This window comes from Pleurodeles waltl, chromosome 2_1 (genome assembly GCF_031143425.1).
Source record: "Pleurodeles waltl isolate 20211129_DDA chromosome 2_1, aPleWal1.hap1.20221129, whole genome shotgun sequence".
In the NCBI taxonomy this organism is placed as follows: Eukaryota; Metazoa; Chordata; class Amphibia; order Caudata; family Salamandridae; genus Pleurodeles; species Pleurodeles waltl.
In genome coordinates, this window is record NC_090438.1 from 301,536,757 (window position 1) to 301,556,975 (window position 20,219).

At 46.3% G+C, this 20,219-nt stretch overlaps 1 protein-coding gene across 2 annotated transcripts in view; it reads right to left on the reverse strand.

Moving 5' to 3' along the window:
• STK26 (serine/threonine kinase 26) overlaps window positions 1-20,219 on the reverse strand; it is a 173,642-nt gene that overhangs the window by 26,389 nt on the left and 127,034 nt on the right. The window contains exons 6-8 of one of the 2 annotated variants that reach the window (XM_069212530.1): window positions 18,976-19,161; window positions 18,275-18,423; window positions 17,947-18,040 (exon numbers count right to left, since the gene is read on the reverse strand). In XM_069212530.1, coding sequence (XP_069068631.1) covers window positions 17,947-18,040; window positions 18,275-18,423; window positions 18,976-19,161 — 429 coding nt within the window. Of the gene's footprint in view, window positions 1-17,937; window positions 18,041-18,274; window positions 18,424-18,975; window positions 19,162-20,219 lie in introns of both variants that reach the window. The other variant, XM_069212529.1, reaches the window with a different exon arrangement.

A 20,219-nucleotide genomic window follows, 5' to 3' on the forward strand; every position in this document is an offset into this window, starting at 1 on the left:
GAAATGTTCCAGTAAAAAAATAAAATATCTTATAATTAACCTGGCAGAAGAGGATGCTATTAACCTACAGTTTCAATATCAAAACAGTTTGTATTCTTATCGCCAGTTGTAATCACTGTCTTGCCTAGCATTAGGACCCAAGTATATTCTGGCATCCTTTGATGAATTAGATTACATGGCTGTTCGGTTTTGATGAGACCCTTTGACACGTCCTCAGGGTTGCATTGCACTATAATGTAAGACTATCAAAACAATTTGTGGATTTTAAAAACATCTATTTTTTAGTGAATCTCTACTATTTGTATTTATTTAAACAATTTATGTTTTTATTATTTCACTTAGATGATAATGTAACAATATTAGTGTACACAAAAACATGAGTTTGGTATCAAACTTTTCAGCACAATAAATGCACACTGATGCCAGTGTACATTTTATTGTAACATACACCCCAGAGGGCACCTTAGAGGTGCTCCCTGAAACCTTAACCGACTACCCATGTAGGCTGACTGGTTTTAGCAGCCTGCCACACTCGAGACATGTTGCTGGCCACATGGGGAGAGTGCCTTTGTCACTCTGTGGCTAGTAACAAAGCCTGTACTGGGTGGAGATGCTTATCACCTCCCCCTTGCAGGAAATGTAACACCTGGCGGTGAGCCTCAAAGGCTCACCCCCTTTGTTACAGCACCCCAGGGCATTCCAGCTAGTTGAGTAGCCCGCCCCCTCCGGCCACAGCCCCACTTTTGGCGGCAAGGCCGGAGGAGATAATGAGAAAAAGAAGGAGTCACTGGCCAGTCAGGACAGCCCCTAAGGCAACCTGAGCTGAGGTGACTGACTTTTAGATATCCTCCATCTTGCAGATGTTTGTAAAAAATGTATCATAGCTTTTAACAGACGAGTTGCTCTGTTATGTAATGCTCTATGAATGATACAAACAGTCTTGAAATTCACCCGCTGTTCCACCGGAAGCCTGTGGAGTGCGGACAGTGCCCGTGCCTTGGAATGTCAAGCAGAAGACGCACTGCTGCATTCTGAGCCACCTGCAATTTGTTGATTACATATTTGGGGGAGCCGAGAAATAGACTATTGCCGTAGTTAAGTCGCAACAGAATAATTGCTTGTTCAGTGAGTCTTCTTGCCAAAGGCGGGAGTATTCCCAGAACCTTTCTCAAGAGTCTCAATGATCCAAAGCAGGCAGCAGCACTTTTCTTGGCCTGGTGTTCCAGCCAAATTCCCAAACTTTTGATGTGATACTTGGGGGATGGCAGGGACTCCAAAGAGGCCATGGCCAAAGAATTAATGCCAGGGTTCAAGTGATGGCCGAGGATCATTATTTCAGTTTTATCCCCATTAAGTTGGAGCACACTATAGGTCATCCAACTAGATATTGCCTGTAAGCATGACGACAATGCAGATCCATCTGCCCCCTCTATCGTGGAAAAGGATACCACCAGCTGAGTATCATCTGCGTAGGAAACCAGTGACAGTCCAAAGGACTCCACTAGTTCTGCCAAGGGGGCCATGTATATATTAAATAGGGTGGCGCTAAGCGATAAGCCCTGTGGGACCCCCACAGCTCAGTTTGTACTGATCAGAAAAATGAGAGCGGTCCAAGACCTGAAATTAACTTTCCTCAAGAAAAGAGGAGACCCATTTGAGTGTGGAGCCTTCAATTCCCGTTGCTTTTATCCTTTGAATCAGGAGATGATGGTCTACCGTATCAAAGGCAGCGCTTAGGTCGAGAAGTATGATAGCTGTCATATAGCCCTGATCCATTTGTTTCCTAGCCTCCTCCGTGACCACTATCAGGGCTGATTCTGTGCTGTGCAAAGGCCTAAAGTCCATCTGAGTAGGGTGTAAGATATTATTCTCTTCCAAAAAAATGGAGAGTTGTGAGTTAATTTGTCCAATATTTTAGACATGAAAGGAAGTAAGGATATGGGCCTATAATTCTTAAGATCCCTGGCCTCTAAATTTGGCTTTTTTTTTTTTTTTTTAGCAAAGGCTTCACTATCGCATGTTTCCATTGTTCCGGGACCCAGCCGCTCCGCAGGGAGGAGTTCAGTAGTTCGGTTATAACAGGGGCAATAGCTGGAGCTCCAAGAGCTAAAACGTGAGGGGGAGCTGGGTCCAAAGGGGAACCTGACTTTAAAGCGGCAAGATAGGAGGCAGTCTGTTCCTGAGATAAGGAGGAGAAATGTGATAGAGTGACTGTACTTATTAAGGGGGGGGAGGTTGTAGCCTGGGCCTCAGACTTGGCTTTGTCCTTTGGAAGATTAGAGTAGATGGTGTTGATCTTCTGTTGAAAAAACCTGGCTAACTTGTGACTATGTTCTCCTGAGGCTTCAATTGGGTCAGATGCTATAGGAGAATGAAGAATCTCTTTAAGCACCTGTAAAACCACTTTAGGGGAGCCTGCGGCCTGTTCATTTCTACCAGAATAATATGCGCCTTTTGCTAGTCTAATTTCTGCGTGATAGTGCCTAATGGATTGCCTATATTCTTCCCTTGCAACTGGGTTTAAAGTTTTCCTCCGCTTTCTCTCAAAGCACCTACACTTCCTTTTAAGTGTTGGCAAATGAGGGGTGAAACACTGGGCCTCGACTCTCCTTGGGAGCCCGGTTACTGTCTTATAGAGGAGAAGAGTGTCAAAACAGTCAGTGATCCAATCATTAAAGGATTCAATTTCTACCTGAATGTGTTTGAAATACGTCGATTTATGGCTGTCTAAAAGCTTGATCCATTCATCCGCTATGAGACTATGCCACCACCTCACTCACCGAGCTATAAGCTGGGAGGAGCCTTTTACTGAGGAGATATGTAGTTTTAGCGGAATAGATGGTCGGACCAAGCCAAAGGAAGAGCGGGCATAGGGCAAAGCTCTGACAGGTTACTGAAGACTAGGTCAAGTGTATGCCCCTTTTCATGTGTCCGTCCTGTAACTAATTGTCTTAGACCGAGAGCTTCCATGTCCGCCAAAAGACGTCTAGTCGATACCAAGTCCAGATTGTCTGCTTGAATGTTAAAATCACTTGGAATCTTAAGATTGGGTTTATTACATATTAGATCGGCTACTTGGTCAGGAAAGGTATTTTAAAAATTGTTGCTGGACCCCGGAGGACGATAGAGCAGAACTCCTGTAAAGGTGAAAGTTGGGTTCAAAGTCAGCGAGAAGAGCATACTTTCGCAGCCCATTAACTGCAGGGGGCAAGAGCTAAACTTAAGTTCATGCTTATATATGAACGTGATTCCTCCTCCTCTGGAGGTGGTTCTATCAGTCCTTGCTATCCGGTACCCTGGGGGTAGGGCCAGTGCTATATCGGGTCCAGACCCCTCATGTAGCCACGTCTCGGTAAGGAACAGGGCAGTGGGAGCACTATCACTCAGCAAAATATTAATATACAGTTTATGTGCTGGTAGTGATCTACAATTTACCAACAAGAAAGAAATGTGGGCATTAATGTCCATGGAAACCATGGATCCCATATGTCGAGGGGCCCAATTACAGGAGGGGCAGAACCATGTATTGTCCCTTAAATCGGGGCATATCTGGCAAGTGTCAGGCAGACAGGGTATGAGACTCCTGAGACTTTGACGTGTAGGTCCAACCCAAACACCTGGACGGACTGGCCCCTGGGCCCGACCTGGCGCGGATCGGCGCAGGACGGGCTTGCCTTAGGCATCGGGTGCTTTAGCCGGGTCTAGAAGAAACAACTAGACCTCCACCTTTCCAAAGATGGCGGCCGTGAACGTGCCACCACCCTGGAGAAAAAATGGTGGCCCCGTCTAAAACGGCGGCCGAATAGCAGCCCAAGAAATTACTGCAGAGTAACCAGGTAAGTAGGGGAGGGAAGGATCAGAGGGGGAGAATGAGGGTGCGGGGGTGGGGGTGAGTGAAAGGTGATGTCCCCGAGGCTAAGCTGACTGACCACGGGCCAAGTCAGCAGTGTAACACTACAAAATAAAGCTAAAATCTTGCTTTTTCTAAAAAAGTACACAGATTACTTAAATATAACAAATTCAATAGGTTAAAAGCTTTAATAATTCGCCAAGCTGGTTGGGTGGGGGAAGTGTGTGTGTATATATATATATATATATATATATATATATATGAGAGAGAGAGAGAGCGAGAGAGAGAGATACACATACAGTTAAGGTTTTTTACTTATACTTTGGTCAGTTCAGCTGCTGTCTTGAGAATTTCTGGGTGATTTGTCAATCGGGGCCTAGAAAAAGGGGCGGTCCCAATACACTTGTTCCCCATTTTAAGTCTATGTGATTTTTTCAATTTTTTGAAAATTAACATGACTACAGCATAAACCTCTGAACGAAGTACACCAAATTTGGCAGAAAGCTAGAACATGGTCCAAAAAGCATTCGTTCTGTGAGTTGGTGTAAATCCATTCAGAAATTAGAGTTTAAAAAATATAGATAGGGATGCGGACACGGATCCAATTGTCCTTGTGCTGATATCCGATTGGCTACCAACACATCAACCAGGAAGTGTTGGCAGACAGCTTGGGACTCTGCGTCAGCCGAGTCCCAGGGGAAAAAAGTAAAAAATATTATAAGGGGCCAGGGTAGAGTCACCTTGACCCCTTAGCTCTGGTGCTGGGGTCCCAGAGACTAAAATGCATTTTTTTTTTTACTAGAAAAAAAAATAATTCTTGTAAAAATAAGCAGATCAGGAAAAAAAGAAGAAAAAAAAGAAATGGCGGTCTAACACCCTTCTCCCCCCCCCCCACCCTCCCCCAGGTTGGCCTGGTCACGGGGCCCCACCTCACTGGGCTTATATTAGCCCCGGAGATCACCACCTCCATGGGGAGATTTATGTATGCATACGGGAGTTCAGACGGCCTTCCCCAAAATACCACGTACCACCACCTCCCTGGAGTGACAGATAAAATCTTCCCACCCACACCTCATGGACCACCACCTACCTGGGGCTTGGGACTTAATGTGATGTGGGGGGAGGCGTGCCCCTCCCCCACCACAGCCCTGGAGACTACCACCTCCCCGTGGCTATTTGGAGGGGGGCCCCTCAAGGACTATGTATCAAGCTCCTACTATGTATCAGGTGCCCACACCAGGGGCAGAGCGGTTTGATTTTAATTGGGGGGGGCGGACAGCTCCCACCAAAACAAAAGCAAACAAAGTTCGCTTTCTGACAGCGGAAGCGGTCTAACAGCTCCTGCTGTCAGAAAGCAGAGTTTTCATCTGTTTCCCTGCAAGCAAATGTGTCTGCAGGGAAACAGATGAAAACATTGCTCCTCTATTCAAAGCAGCTCCCTGCTTGTGGGAGCAATGGCGGCTCCCGTGGGGAGCCAGCTAGGATTGCGGGGGCCTTGAGGATCCACCCGCGGTCCTGTCACTCTCTCTCTTCCAACCCAATGAGATGGAAAAGAGAGATTGTCATTGCAATGGTCTCTCCATGCAATTGACTTCAAAGCGTCAAACAGGCAAGATGTTTGGTACGAATGTTATAGCTATGCTTGTATGCAGAGCGGAACAGAGTCACTTCTGGCCTAATGGTCAAGGTCTTGTGCTGTGATTCAATATGCTGAAGATTCAAATCCTAGTATTGCATGGCAGAGTTTGTTTAATTACTGATGTTTTGATTGCTAAAACTTACTGGTGATAGAACATTTGTGTTTATTTATCACAAGCTTGGGTTAAATGTCATAAGTATGTCTGGGAGCATCACAGTAAGCAGTCCTATGGCTTAAAGAGTAAGGTCACAGACCCTCACACTCAAAGTTGAGAGCTCTACTCTAGGTGTGCCAGAGGCCATTTTCCTTTTCTAATTTATTTTAAACTTCAAAAGTATAAGGTTCATACTGAAAGATGATCTCACTCTTTTTAATTGACAAATACATTTTCTTTTCAATTTGTCTAGAAATCTCTCATAAGTATATCATTCATCAAAGCCTAAAAACTATCTCTCTCTTTCAACCTCTTTCTCCCACTCAGACCCTTACGCACCCACTCAGACCCATTCACTCATGCACCCACTCACAGAACCACTCAGACCTTTGTGCACCCACTCACAGCAGCACTGAAACCCTCACGCACCTACCCACAGACCCACACAGACGCACCCCACTTACAAACCCAATAAGACACTAATGCACACACTCTCATACCCAGATACACCCGGTCACACTTATTCTTACACCCAGAGACAGGCCTCGGCCAACTCCCACTGTGCACTGCCAAAGACCATGAACAGTTTGGGGTTGGGAGGTTAGGGGGTTGGCAGCAGCATCTGGCCGTGGCCAACCCCCGCTGTGCACAGCCTTTGCTGGTGCGCAGCAAGGTTTTGGGTGGTTATAGGGTGAAGGCTGCAGAGGCCAAAAGCCGTGCCCAGCATGTGGTTGGGTTGTTTTAGGGGTTGGCCTATGGCCGTGCGTGGTGGTAGTTGGTTTAACGTAAAAAAAAAAAATTACTTTACGTTAAAAAAACAGAAATCCACTGAAAAAAAGCAGTTGTAGCTTAAGTTATCAAAAGTAACTTTAACTCGTACCCTAAGGTAACTATAACTTACGCCCTCACAGTGCCCACAAATCACGACACTCATGAGATCTCGGATAACATCACTGAAAATAACAATGTAATACTTGCAGTAAAATGTTTGCCAAAAAACGTCATGGCGAGGGCACGTTACTCCAGATGACCATCACTGGTGTATTTCAATGGTTTTGTACGTTTAAATGTGAGCCTTACTATAAAACCCCTGTAACTTTAAGTGAATATTTATATGTATCAGGACAGCCATCTGGAACTCACCCCAGCAGGGCAAAGTAAGCCTTTAATTTTCATGCTAGAGGTGTCTAGCAAAGTTAAAGGCTTCCTTGGCCACGGTGAGGTGTGTCCATACTGGGATGCGCTGCAAGGGGACCTTTGTGATTTGCCTCAGGTGATGGGATGGTTCACCCCTCATTGAATCCTGCACTGCTGCCTGAATTAAGGCAAGCACCACAGCAGACAACTCTTTTAAACAAACCTCTGTCCATGGGGTCTTGAGAGGGCCAGGCATGAACATGAGCCTTCACAGCATAGTGATAAATGTGAGTACTCACTTGTCCCTCTCTGAAAACTGGGACATTATTTTACTGTTGTAAGAAGTGTTGGGTTGCTGGGACAGTCATCGAAAAACTGGGACTGTCTGGGCTAGTTCGGGACTTCTGGTCACCCTAGCTAAAGATGGAATTTTGCCATTAGACCGAGATCCTCCAAAGAGGACATCAAGGAGACAGTCTGGCTTCAACCGCCACTAGCTGAGGTACGGAATGCCTTAACCCTCGACTTTCAATGATGAATCACAATCACTGCCATCATCTTCATAAATATCGGGGAAGGGGGTTGGGGTGAGGCCGAAAAGTAGGACAGTGAACATGAAGTGTTCAGAGACCACAAACAAGAGGAGGTAACCCCCATGTGTTGGTATTACCCTGTGGGTCGGGTACATGAAAGTACACATGGTACAAGCCCAAAGACACCATCCAATTCTCAGGCTCTAAGGTGAAAAAGGCCAGACCAGTTATACTCTCTTTAATTTGTCCTCCTGGAGAAACGTTTTCAGGAACTGAAGGTTCGAAACTGTCAGTCTCTCCTGGCATCAAGAAGTAACAAGGGTAGCACCTTTTGCCTCTCTTTGCCTTGTCCCTCCCCTCTGGCCAGTAATTATTGAACCTAGTAGGCATGGAGGCATTTCCTACTTCTGTGTGAGTAAATGCAGAAGTGGGCTGCACAGGCTGATATGGCTGCCTCTGATCAGACCTCTGGAGTAACCTCTAAAACTCTCCGATATAGTTGGTTGAATTGACAGGCCTATGGCACATCTATTTAAGAACTGCTCCAATTGTGAATTCATCTTGCCCCAAAAATCTTTGAACTATCATCCATAAGGAATTCCAGCACATCCGACACTAGTGCCCATACCACTAGTCCTCTATGTCCAGACCACTTACACCATGTACTTGGCTGTATCCTGACCATCACAGACCATCTGAGCAAAGTTATTTCAGAACTCCTCAAGTTCTAGCTTGCCTTATCCCATCAGGCTTGTATTTGTCTCCCCAATAAGAAAGCAGCATTCATCGAATTCAATAATAAACTGCAGAAAAGTAAAACTGCTTTCCTGCAACCTCGCAATCAAGTAACACTTGACTACATGAAACTTCTGACATGTCATTTCCTACTCTGCACCTTAGACTGCCACCTTCCACCTCATCTTTAGGCCTACTAGGCAGAGCAAGGATTTCAGTTATGAGCTTTCAGATCTCCTCACTACCTTGTCTATCTGGCATGCCCATACAACCCTGTTGGGTGACTACAAGCTCCCAGATTAAAAAGCAAAAAAAAGGGAAAGCCTTTCAACCCAATAAATGTGGTACCGCATGTTAAACAATCAACACACACCAAAGACCACATCTGTGATCTTATCTTCTCAATATCATTAACAATCCAATGCACACCACCCATACTTCTGGAATAGACCGACCATGTTATTATCCTCAACTCCATGCTTTGCTTTCTAACAACATACCAAAGTCATCAAAAAGAGATGATCAAACCTTCAGATCCCCCTCAGTAAACAACCTAATATTTGAACTCACCTTTCACCTTACCAACTCTACGTCCAATGCCAACACCCTTCTAAACAAATTCAACGATTTTTTCGGAAAGCTATGTCAACATGCATGTCCCAACCACAACAAGCAAGTACAAACTAAAACCTTCGGCACCCTAGTACTCTAAAGACCTTGCAGACAACTGAGGCATCTGCAGAAAGGAAAGAAAATACAGAACTCTCATGGACCTCCTGACACTGAAGGTCCTCCGCTCGACTTGTAGTGACCTCATCACATAAGCAAAAGCAAAATACTACAGACACCTTTAACGAAGACACCAACAGAAGCAGAACACTATTCAAGACAATAAAGAAGTTCATCAACCCCTCGATGGACCCACCTTTTGTCACTCCACAGAGATGTGCAATGCCATAAACCTAACGTACAAGTTACTTACCTTCGGTAACAAAATATCTGGTAGAGGCATATGGTAGTTGCAGATTCCTTACCTTAGAATTTTCCCCCAGGCGTCAGACTGGATCTAGAGATTTTTCTTCGAGGAATACCCTTGTGCGTTGGTAGGTGGTGTCTGTCGCCTCCGCAGGCGTCTGAGTCACCGTGATGACATCGGGAGTAGTACATAGACGCCGCCCTCGCGCAGTGACGTCAGTTTCTTTTAACGACTTTCCACGCCAGAGCGCAGAGGCGCTAAGAAAACTGAGATTGGTGCGCCAGAGCTAAGGACCAGAAAGGGAGGAATCCCTGTCCCTAGCAATCAGTTCGCAAGCAGGTAGGATGGGTGGGCGGTAAGGAATCTGCAACTAGAATGTGTCTACCAGATATTTCATTACCGAAGATAAGTAACTTGTACATCTGATAGAGACTTATAGCTGCAGATTCCTTACCTTAGAATAGATACCCAAGCAATGCCATCCTCGGTGGTGGGCTGAGAACTAAGATCATACTAGAAAGTCTTGCAGGACCGAACGACCAAAGTAGCCATCCCGATGGACCTGACTATCCAGACAGTAATGCTTAGCAAAAGTGTGCCGGGATGCCCACGCAGCTTCCTGATAGATATCCAGGACAGGAACTCTGCGTGCTAACGCAGTGGATGCAGCAGTGGCCCTGGTAGAATGAGCCTGCAAGCCGTCAGGAGGTTGCTTTTTTGCCAAAGCGTAGCACATTTTGATGCAAAGAAGCACCCAATGAGAGATGGTACGCTTCTGCACCTCATTTCCTTTCTTCGCACCCACATAGCCAACAAAGAGTTGATCGTCCACCCGGAAGTCTTTAGTACATTAAGATAGAATGCCAATGCTTGTAGTGTAGCCATTTTTAATGTAGCTTTCTGCACGTTTGCTTAAAGTATTAGGCTTCTGTGCACTTTGCCCTAGATGCTTTTTATTTAGCCTCGCACTGTTATTTTAAAATAGCCAGTTTCACGGTCTTGTTTTATTTTCTTCTATCACACTGTTTAGCTTACTTCAGCACTGAAGTTCTCAAACAATACATTCTTGCTCGCTCTGTGCTTCAGTCAAGGATACAGTCTGGTACATTGCCGATAGACGTGGTAGAAGTTTAGTCTTAAGGGTTCGTAGAAAGTACACATTCTTACGTAGGGACGTTTCTTAGAACACCGGCGTGTTAGTTATAATAACACTTCCTAGTCCTGGTACATGTGAGAGGGAGATTCCGACCAGGAACCCACAACTAGACACTGATTGCCCTGTTGCAGATGCTGGTTCCGATCACAGGCCTTTGCTCAGGTATGAGGGTCGATGTCCTCCCAGGAGAATCTGAAAGGCAGGCTTAGAGCTTAACATGCTGTGCTCAAGATAGAATTTAGAGGAGGGAACGTAGTCTAGTTGCACCATGTAACGTTATTCTTGTTTCACTCTCCTCGTTACTATTTCAATCCTACTGTGTTGTATGGTTCTGGTTATTGCGGCTCACGCCTGGTTATCTAAAATGCAGTCGTTTTATTAAACAATCTTTAAAACTTAAACTGTCTTTGTCATTTATATATGAGACCATACTGTGTATGAGAGAACTGGTTGGGACCTGAGTGACCACGATTTCCCTGGGAAGCACTAAGATGTCATGCGCTCGGCTGCCCAATTGTCTCTTCCCTTGGGGAGAGATAAGGCACTGCTAGTTAGCCGGAGCTCAACCCGGATTTGGGGTGACAAGGGTCCTTTGCCGTGGGTTAGACTTAGTCCCCCACACTGTAAACGATCTTGCCGCCCAAAAATCCAGTAGTCTCATTAGGATAATGAGAGCCTACGCGACACGCTATTTTGGGGTCCAGACGGTGGAGTCTCTCCTCATGGGAAGGATGTGGGGGTGCGTACAAGGTAGGCAAAGTGATGGACTGGCCTACATGAAATGGTGTAACCACCTTAGGAAGGAAGGAAGCTCTAGTGCGTAACACCACTTTGTCAGGGTGCACAGACAAATATGGAGGCTTTGAAGAAAGGGCCTGAGGCTCACTCACCCTGCGAGCAGAGGTGATAGCGATGAAAAAAACAGTTTTGAATGTGAGGAGCTGCAAGGGACAATTCTGAATTGGCTCAAAGGAGTTACACATCAAGTAAGTACAAGATTAAGATCCCAGTGAGGCAAGGTGAAGGGAGTGGGAGGAAATAAGTGGGTAAGCCCCTTCAAGAACCTACTCACAAGAGGAGATTTAAAGAGTGAGAGCTGATCAGGAAGCTAAAGAAAGGCGGAAATGGCAGACAGATACCTTTTAAGGGTGCCCAATGCAGAGCCCTGCTGGGCTAAAGAAAGAATGAACAGAAGAACCTCTGAAAGAGGGTCAGAAAGGGGGACAACAGATATTTTTGGTGCACCATGCCACAAATTTATTCCAACGACAGGCGTACACAGTTTTAGTCGATGGACGCCTGGCTGCCAAGATAACACTGCAGATTTCGGGTGGAAGGGCAAATGCCGTCAACTGTTGCCGCTCAATTTCTACCATTGAAGGCAGAGGTTGGACAGGTTCGGGTGGAGGACCGTCGCCTGCTGCTGCGACAGAATATCCGCCCAATGAGGCAGTCTGAGTGGAGGATTGATGGACATGCTCAATAGCTCTGGATACCACACTCTTCGAGCCCAGTTCGGAGCCACCAAGATGACTTGGGCCCGGTCGTTATTGATTTTCTTGAGAACTCTGGGCAGAAGAGGGATAGGAGGGAAGGCGAAAAGGAGGCTGGAGTTACACTCGAGACGAAAAGCGTCCCCGGGCGAGGGCCACCTTGGAAACTCCAACGCACAAACTGACATTGCGCATTCTTTGGAGGCGAACAGATCTAACCAAGGCTCTCCCTACTTGAGAAAGAAACCTTGCGCCACCTCTGGATGGAGACTCATTCGTGATCGACAGTGCGTCGGCGGCTGAGTTAGTCGGCGCTGGCGTTGAGAGCCTGCCAGATGTTGAACCATCAGGGTAATGCCCTGATGTTCCAGCCATGCCCAGAGGTGTAGTGCCTCCTGACAAAGGGTCCAGGACCCTACCCCACCTTGTTTGTTGGAGTACCACATGGTGGTAGTGTTGTCCGTGAACACGTGCACTACTTTCCCTTTGAGAGAGGGAAGGAATGCTTTCAACGCAAGTCTGATCACTCGGAGCTCCAGCATAATTATGTGGAGTCCCGACTCCGCCGGAGACCAGAGGCCGCTGATCTCCACCTCTCCCATGTGGCCGCCCCAACCAAGAAGCGATGCATCTGTCACTACAGAGATATCTTGTTGGGGAAGGGAGAGGGATCTGCCGTTGACCCAATTGGGATTAAAAAGCCACCACTGCAGGTCTTTCGCAGTCCCCTCCGAGATCTGGACCATGTCGGAGAGATTCCCCTGATGCTGTGCCCACTGGAACTTCAAGTCCCACTGCAGAGCCCGCAAATTCCACCTGGCATGTGTTACTAGCAGGATGCAGGAGGCCAAGAGGTCCAGCAGCCTCAAAGTCTGTCTCACCGAAACCCAAGACCAAGGCTGACAGATCGGAATCATAGCCTGAATGTCTTGGACTCGCTTTTTGGGAGGATAAGCCCGAAACAGCACTGTGTCCAGAACAGCTCCGATGAAAGGGAGCATCTGAGAGGGAGTCAGGTGTGACTACAGCACGCTGGTAGTGAACCCCAGCTGGTGTAGGAGGTCTGCCGTAGTCTGAAGGTGGGAGACCACTGTCAGGGGCGAAGGCGCCTTCAACAGCCAGTCATCTAGGTAGGGGAAGACTGAGACCCCTAACCTGCGCAGGTGAGCTGTAACCACCGCCATCACTTTCGTGAACACCCGGGGGGCACTGGTAAGGCCGAAAGGGAACACGGTAAACTGAAAGTGCTCGTGACCTATCACGAATCGTAGGTAACGTCTGTGGGCAGGCAGGATGGGGATGTGGAAATAAGCGTCCTGCAAGTCCAACGCTACCATCCGGTCTCCTGGGTCCAAGGCAGACAGAACCTGAGCCAGGGTGAGCATTTTGAAATTCTTCTTGAGGAACTGGTTTAGGTCTCAAAGATCTAGGATAGGGCGCAAGCCTTTGTCCTGCTTTGATATCATAAAGTAGTGGGAATAACAACCACAACCTACTTCTGGCACAGGGACCTGTTCTATAGCTCCCTCGGCCAAGAGAGCCCCGACTTCCTGGCTAAGAAGCACCAAATGATCCTCCGGAAGGTGATGGAAGGATGGTGGCATGTGTGGTGGTGCAGATTCGAAAGGGAGGTAGTCGCCCTTCCGAATTATTTGAGAAACCCACCTTTCCGTGGTTATATGTTCCCAGTGGGGCAGGTGATGGCGGATTCTGCCACCAACTGGGCGGGAGTGAGGGGACGGACTAGGAAGGTTTGGAGGCTGCTGCAGGGGTAGAGGTGGACTGGACAGACCTCTGGTTCCCTGTCCCACGGGCACGTGGGATTCCGTGCCTCCGGCCATGCATAGGCTGTCCAGCATGCATTGCCCGGTGGCTGGGTTGAGGCCGCAACAGGGCGCCCCTTCCGTGGCCCCAAAAGGGACGAAAAGCGGACTGTGGGGGGGGGAGGCAGAAGAAAGGCCAAGGGACTGAGCCGTAGCCATGGGATGCTTGAACCTCTCCAAGGCTGAGTCCGCTTTGTCTCCGAAGAGACGGTTGCCATCAAAGGGCATGTCCATGAGTGACTGTTGGACATCCCCCGAGAAGCCATAAGTATGTAACCAGGCATGGTGCCGTGAGGCCACTGTCGTTGCAACTGGTCTGCCCAGAGTCTCTCGCATCCAGCCCACAACGGATCGTGAACTTTGCTGCGTCTCTCCCATCTTTGACTGCTTGGGAGACAATAGCACGGGCCTCCTCCAGTATCTGTGGCAGGACTTGCGCAACCGTATCCCACAGTGAGTGGGAATAACGGCCCAAAAGGCATGCAGTGTTCACAGACCACAGCGCAAGGCTGGAGAAAGAAAACAACTTCTTACCAAATTGCTCCAGCCTTTTGGATTCCCTATCCGGGGGTGTGGAAGGGAACACGCCAGAAGAAGACGACGCCTGGATTACAAGACTCTCAGGCGTAGGATGTTGGGACAGGAACTTTGGGTCGCTCGGTGCAGGCCGATGGCGGCGAGCGACAGTCCTGTTCACAGGAGCCCCTGTGGTGGGTTTGGACCATGTACCCAAAAGGACATCAGTCAGGGCCTCACTAAATGGGAGAAGGGGTTCAGACGTAGAAGCCCTAGGCTGAAGCACCTCCGTCAGGAGATTAGACCGGACTTCAACAGTAGGTAGCTCAAGGCCAAGGACCTCAGCCGCCCTTCTAACCACCATACTATAGGTAGCTCCCTCCGCAGTAGCCACGGTAGGAGGAGACAGCATGCCAGTGTCAGGAGAAGTATCCAGACCACTGGCTTTGCCAAAGTCCTGTGCCCAGTCCATGGTAGGGCCTTCCTGGTATTCATAAGGTTCCAGGGACCCCTCCAATTTCTCCCCATATTCGTACCCATAGGAAAAATGGGTCAGAATCCGACCTCGGGCGAACAGGGCCCACCAAAGCAGACGGCGGCGGCGGCAGCCGACGTCGCTCTGACTCAGAGTCGTCGGGAATGAGAATTGGGTCGACGTCGATAGTGGGCACTACCTATGTCGGGAGCGTCGATAAATGACTCGGCACTGGGATAGGTCTCGATTGTGCGGCCGGCGTCGGTGCGGATCCGTGCACGGATCTGGAGGCGACCTCGGTGGCCGGAGCCGAGGCCGAAGGTGCGGAACCCGAAGGCCCCTCAGACAAGCCCCTTGGGCCCGAAGGTGCCGTATTGGGGTCAGCACGCCCAAAGATGAGGCGCATGGCCTCATAGAACTCTGAGTTGGGCGGGGGTCGCTCCGGCAAACATGGAGACGACCCAGACGTAGGCTCTGAGGACTGAGGCCTAGTGCGTGGACGCTCGTCCCGCATCGCGTCGGCCGAGCGACGGGGTGAAGTCGGAGAGCGATGGGACTTCGACTTCTTCTTCTTCCCTTGACCCGAGGACTTCGAAGAAGACTACTTGTGATGGCTCCGCAACTGATCTCGAGACGTTCCTCTCGAGCGAGATCAGGACCTACGTGGAGTCGAGTGCCGGGCCGCCATCAGCTTTAGGGACCGCTCCCTCAAAGCCTTTGGATGCACTGCCTGACACCCTGAGCACGACTTCGGGTCGTGGTCGCGCTCGAGGCACCACAGGCAAACACGATGTGGATCCGCCACCGATATCATGCGTTGCAGTCCTCGCACAGCTTGAACCTGGTCTTCGGGGACATCCTCGACGCACCAAGTGTTGCACCAAAAAAGTTCGACAAAACTTTCAAATTTGTCCCAAAAATAGCAGAGGGTAGCTCTCTCGGATCAGCGCGTGGCACGGAAAGAAAAGAACTGATGTCACTGTGCGAGGGCGGCGTCTATGTACTACTCCCGATGTCATCATGGCGACCACGACGCCACCTACCGACGTGCAAGGGTATTGCTTGAAGAAAAATCTCCGGATCCAGTCTGACGCCTGGGGGAAAATTCTACGGTAAGTAATCTGCAACTAGAGGTCTCTATCAGATATTCCAAAGTCGACACTGAAATATACAGCTCTAAGTAAATGGCTTAACACTTAAGCTGAAGATGGCAAAATCAAATAGAACCAATAGGTGGTGAGTGCACTAAAGGCATGGCAGCAAAGTACAGGACATGCCTATTTACCTTATTACCCGAAATCTCCATGCATATTCTAGGTTTCACAAGAATTGCCCCATAATATTGCTTGACTTAGTAACATGTATTCTCATCAGACAGTAACAAATGTATTAATGTGAGAGTTGCAGTTAAAAATATTTGGAACACTATGCATAGTTGTTTTAACTTTCATTTTGAAAGGTACTGGGAAAAGAGAGATTGGGGAGGTGGGGGTGCCTGGAGATGCTGCTTTGGTAACAGTTGTTTAACTGCCAAACATCATTGATGAATTGATATTAACCCCTTCGCTGCCAGGCCTTTTCCCCCTCCTGTGCCAGGCCTTTTTGTGGCTATTTGGGGCAGTTTGTGCTTAGACCCTCATAACTTTTTGTCCACATAAGCTAGCCAAGCCAAATTTGCGTCCTTTTTTTCCCAACATCCTAGGGATTCTAGAGGTATCCAGACTGTGGGTTCCCCTGAAGGAGGCCAAGAAATTAGCCAAAATACAGAGAAAATTTCATTTTTTTTGTTTTTTTGTTTTAAATGGGAAAAAGTGGCTGCAGAAGGCAGCTTGTGGTTTTTTCCCTGAAAATGGCATCAACAAAGGGTTTGCGGTGCTAAAATCACAGGCTTCTCAGCTTTCAGGAACAGGCAGACTTGAATCAGAAAACCCAATTTTTCAACACAAATTTGGCATTTTACTGGGACATACCCCCATTTTAAATTTTTTGTGCTTTCAGCCTCCTTCCAGTCAGTGACAGAAATGGGCGTGAAACCAATGCTGGATCCCAGAAACCTAAACATTTCTGAAAAGTAGAGAAAATTCTGAATTCAGCAAGGGGTCATTTGTGTAGATCCTACAAGGGTTTCCTACAGAAAATAACTGAAAAAGAAAAATATTGAAATTGAGGTGAAAAAAAACAGCAATTTTTCTCTACGTTTTACTCTGTAACTTTTTCCTGCAATGTCAGATTTTCGAAAGCAATATACTGTTATGTCTGCTGGACTCCTTTGGTTGCGGAGATATATAGGGCTTGTAGGTTCATCAAGAACTCTAGGTACCCAGAGCCAATAAATGAGCTGCACCCTGCAGTGCGTTTTCATTCTATACCGGGTATACAGCAATTAATTTGCTGAAATATAAAGAGTGAAAAATAGCTATCCAGAAAACCTTTGTATTTCCAAAATGGGCACAAGATAAGGTGTTGAGGAGCAGTGGTTATTTGCATATCTCTGAATTCCGGGGTGACCATACTAGCATGTGAATTACAGGACATTTCTCAAATAGACGTCTTTTTACACACTCTCTTATAATTGGAAGGAAAAAATGTAGGGAAAGACAAGGGGCAATAACACTCGTTTTGCTATTCTATGTTCCCCGAAGTCTCCTGATAAAAATGATACCTCACTTGTGTGGGTAGGCCTAGCGCCCGCGACAGGAAATGCCCCAAAACACAACGTGGACACATCACAATCTTTGAAAATGTGTATCTTTACTTGTGTAAGTTGGACCTGTGAAGTTTAGGTCATGTTTTACTGAGACAAACATTAGATATTTGTCTAAACTGGTGTGGAGTTCTTTTGTGGGGTTTCACTGTGTGTGGGTAAAAATACATAACACATTGCCTCTTGAGATAAGCCTGACTGTTTAAGCCAAGCTAAAAAGGGGGTGAGCAGGGGTTATCTTAGCTGTGTGACTCCCTTGCCCTGACTAGAGTGCGGGTCCCTACTTAGTCAAGGTGTAAACCACTTCCAACAAGAGACCCCATTTCTAACACTGACAAAGACGCCACTGTACGGGGATAATTTTCACACATGCATGAGGAACTAGGAATGTGCAAAAGGCCATCAAGCCAAGATGCCAATCCAGGGTTTTCAAGAGGAACATATGAAAGGAATAACAGTTCAGCTTAAAGATTGGACTTTATAAGCACCAATCAGAGATTTCCTTTCTCAAAGTTAATGTGATTTTCAAGAGGGAGTATATGCTCCCCACTCTTTCCCACTGACCCACATACAATTTGTCCCAAATCCTTTTTATTACTTTCATAAGAGTATGCTGGCCAAATATACAAGGACACATTTGGAGGGAGCTTCGAAACGCATTCATACAGCTTACAGACAGAATAGAACTGTGATGCTAATTTCATTAAGACACAAAACCTCTTCTCCCCCTCAAAAGTGTCTCTTACTGCACATACTGTTCCATTCTGCATGTTCTTGGCATCAGTCTTCTTGCGAACAGTAGTAAAATTCCATTCAGGATGGGAAAGGTTCTCCTTGTTGCTGGATTCCCTACAAAAATGGCAATAAACAATGTAAAGTTTAGGACACCAACAGCAATGACCTAATTCTCCATGCTAAAACATTATGATTAATTGTTACTAGTCATAAATTCAGGAACGTATATACAAAACATTTTAAGATCTAGCTGAAGAAACGTACTAAGTGATTGGGAGGAAAGATTTTAGGTTTAGCAAGAAACAAACATATCTAAAGTTCTTTTGTATTCTGGCTTTAAAAACTTACGAATCAGAGTCCCCAGAGTCTGAATCATCGTCACTGTGGCCTTCTGCCTTCCATCTCTTGAACCTATCAATCAGCTCAGTCAGATAAGAAGTCCTCTTGGCATTCTTGACAATGAATTTGTGCTTCAGCAGTTCTTTAGCAGTAGGGCGCTGCATCAAAAGTAGACAAGTAAAACCCATGCACAGACTGCACCACAGATAATTTAATGACCAGCATTTGTAAATCAATCTTGCAACGAGCTTCAATGTTACTTTTCCTGTAATTAATATTATGTATATGTTTCAATCGCTTGTCAGCGATAATACAAATACTAAGTGCAGCAATCAGGTCCTACTAATGCAGATCAGCCAGTTCAGTGGCGATGCTGTGGTTACCAAGCAGCAAAAACTGAGACAAATGGTTATAACAATGATCTTGGATACAAAAGGCTGCACTAGAAGGACTTTAAATAAATAATAAAGGTGCATGTTAATGCATTCTTGATACAATGGAGATGCACAGATCCAAGTAAAATCAGTATTGCTATATTAAGGTAGCACAATGCACACATTAAATTCTGCCGCTCATCTGCTGATCATCTTAGGAGAATCATTCGAGGACTAAGTAACAGTGACTTTAATTATGTAAAAACCACAACCATAAATTAGTAGACAACATTCGAGGTAAATAGTAGCACTGAAAAGAATACAAAATATACTCACAAAAGTAGGATCCTTATTCAAACACGCATCAATAAACTCTTTAAATGGTTTGCTGAACTCGCCTAAAAGGGTTGGTGGATTATTTTTCGGAATAAGAAAGAGAACTCTCATTGGATGCATATCAGAATTAGGAGGCTCCCCTTTGGCAAGCTCAATAGCAGTAATTCCCAACGACCAAATGTCAGCCTGTAAAATACAATTTTAACAAAAAAACTAAAACAGGGTCAACTTTCAGAGAAGGAGTAGAAGAAAAGTTACCAATGTGATAGTAAAAGCAATGTATGACAATCAGCAACAGAGGAAATAAACATGCTCAACCATGTCAAAAGCATACCACTGTTCTGCAACTTTATTTCAACTATGAGTAATTCTACCAAAAAGATGTTCAGTGGTTAAAAAAAGCGGAGCTCATACTGAGCGTGGATGTGATAGAATGAGAGGGAGACATGAGGATTGGTAGTGGACATTATGGTTTGTCCGTAGATGTTCAAAAGAAAAGCAGTTAATTGTTAATAATGGTGCTGAAGAAGGTGAGCAGAGTAAAAAATGGACACCTTCGAGTAGGAGGAAAATGATCGATTTCAAGTTATTTTGTGCCTGATTGCAAGGCCAAGGTGCAGGCATCCAGAAAAAAGGTGACAGAACAGAAAAATAAGAAACTGGAAGCCGTTAATAGTATTCTAAGTAGATATGGGTGTGCTGGGGATACGAGCAGAGGTGTAGTATGGGATGTATGGAATACAGGAGGGTGAATGCATGAACAGATCCGTCAACTAAGGTGACCACCTGTGCCCCAGTACTATCTAGTAGTGAAGTATGGGGGGCTAGTAAGGAGTAGTGCCTGGTAGTGTTCAAATAAGTTATTAGTCACCACACAAATGACTTTGGAGCATTCCTGCATGTTCCATACAGATTAGATGGGTATGGAACAAATTGTATTCGCTTATGGTGTGCAAATGAGAAGGGCTCTAATAGGGCTACTTTAGTAGAGAACATTTCTATAAAATGTTCGTACTGATTCAACTACTGGATATATATTACAATGGTTGACGTGAACGTTTACTATATTAACATGAAGAAATCCTAGTTAATAATTAAGAAGCAACAAAACCTGACTGCCCTGTGCATGATATGCACGAATAAACGCCAATGAGTTGCTGCAGGAGTTTAACGTTTTCTTGACATAAGTGGTTTCTGTGTAACAGGGTCCAATTTGCAATGTCCACTTGAGTTATGTGATTCTG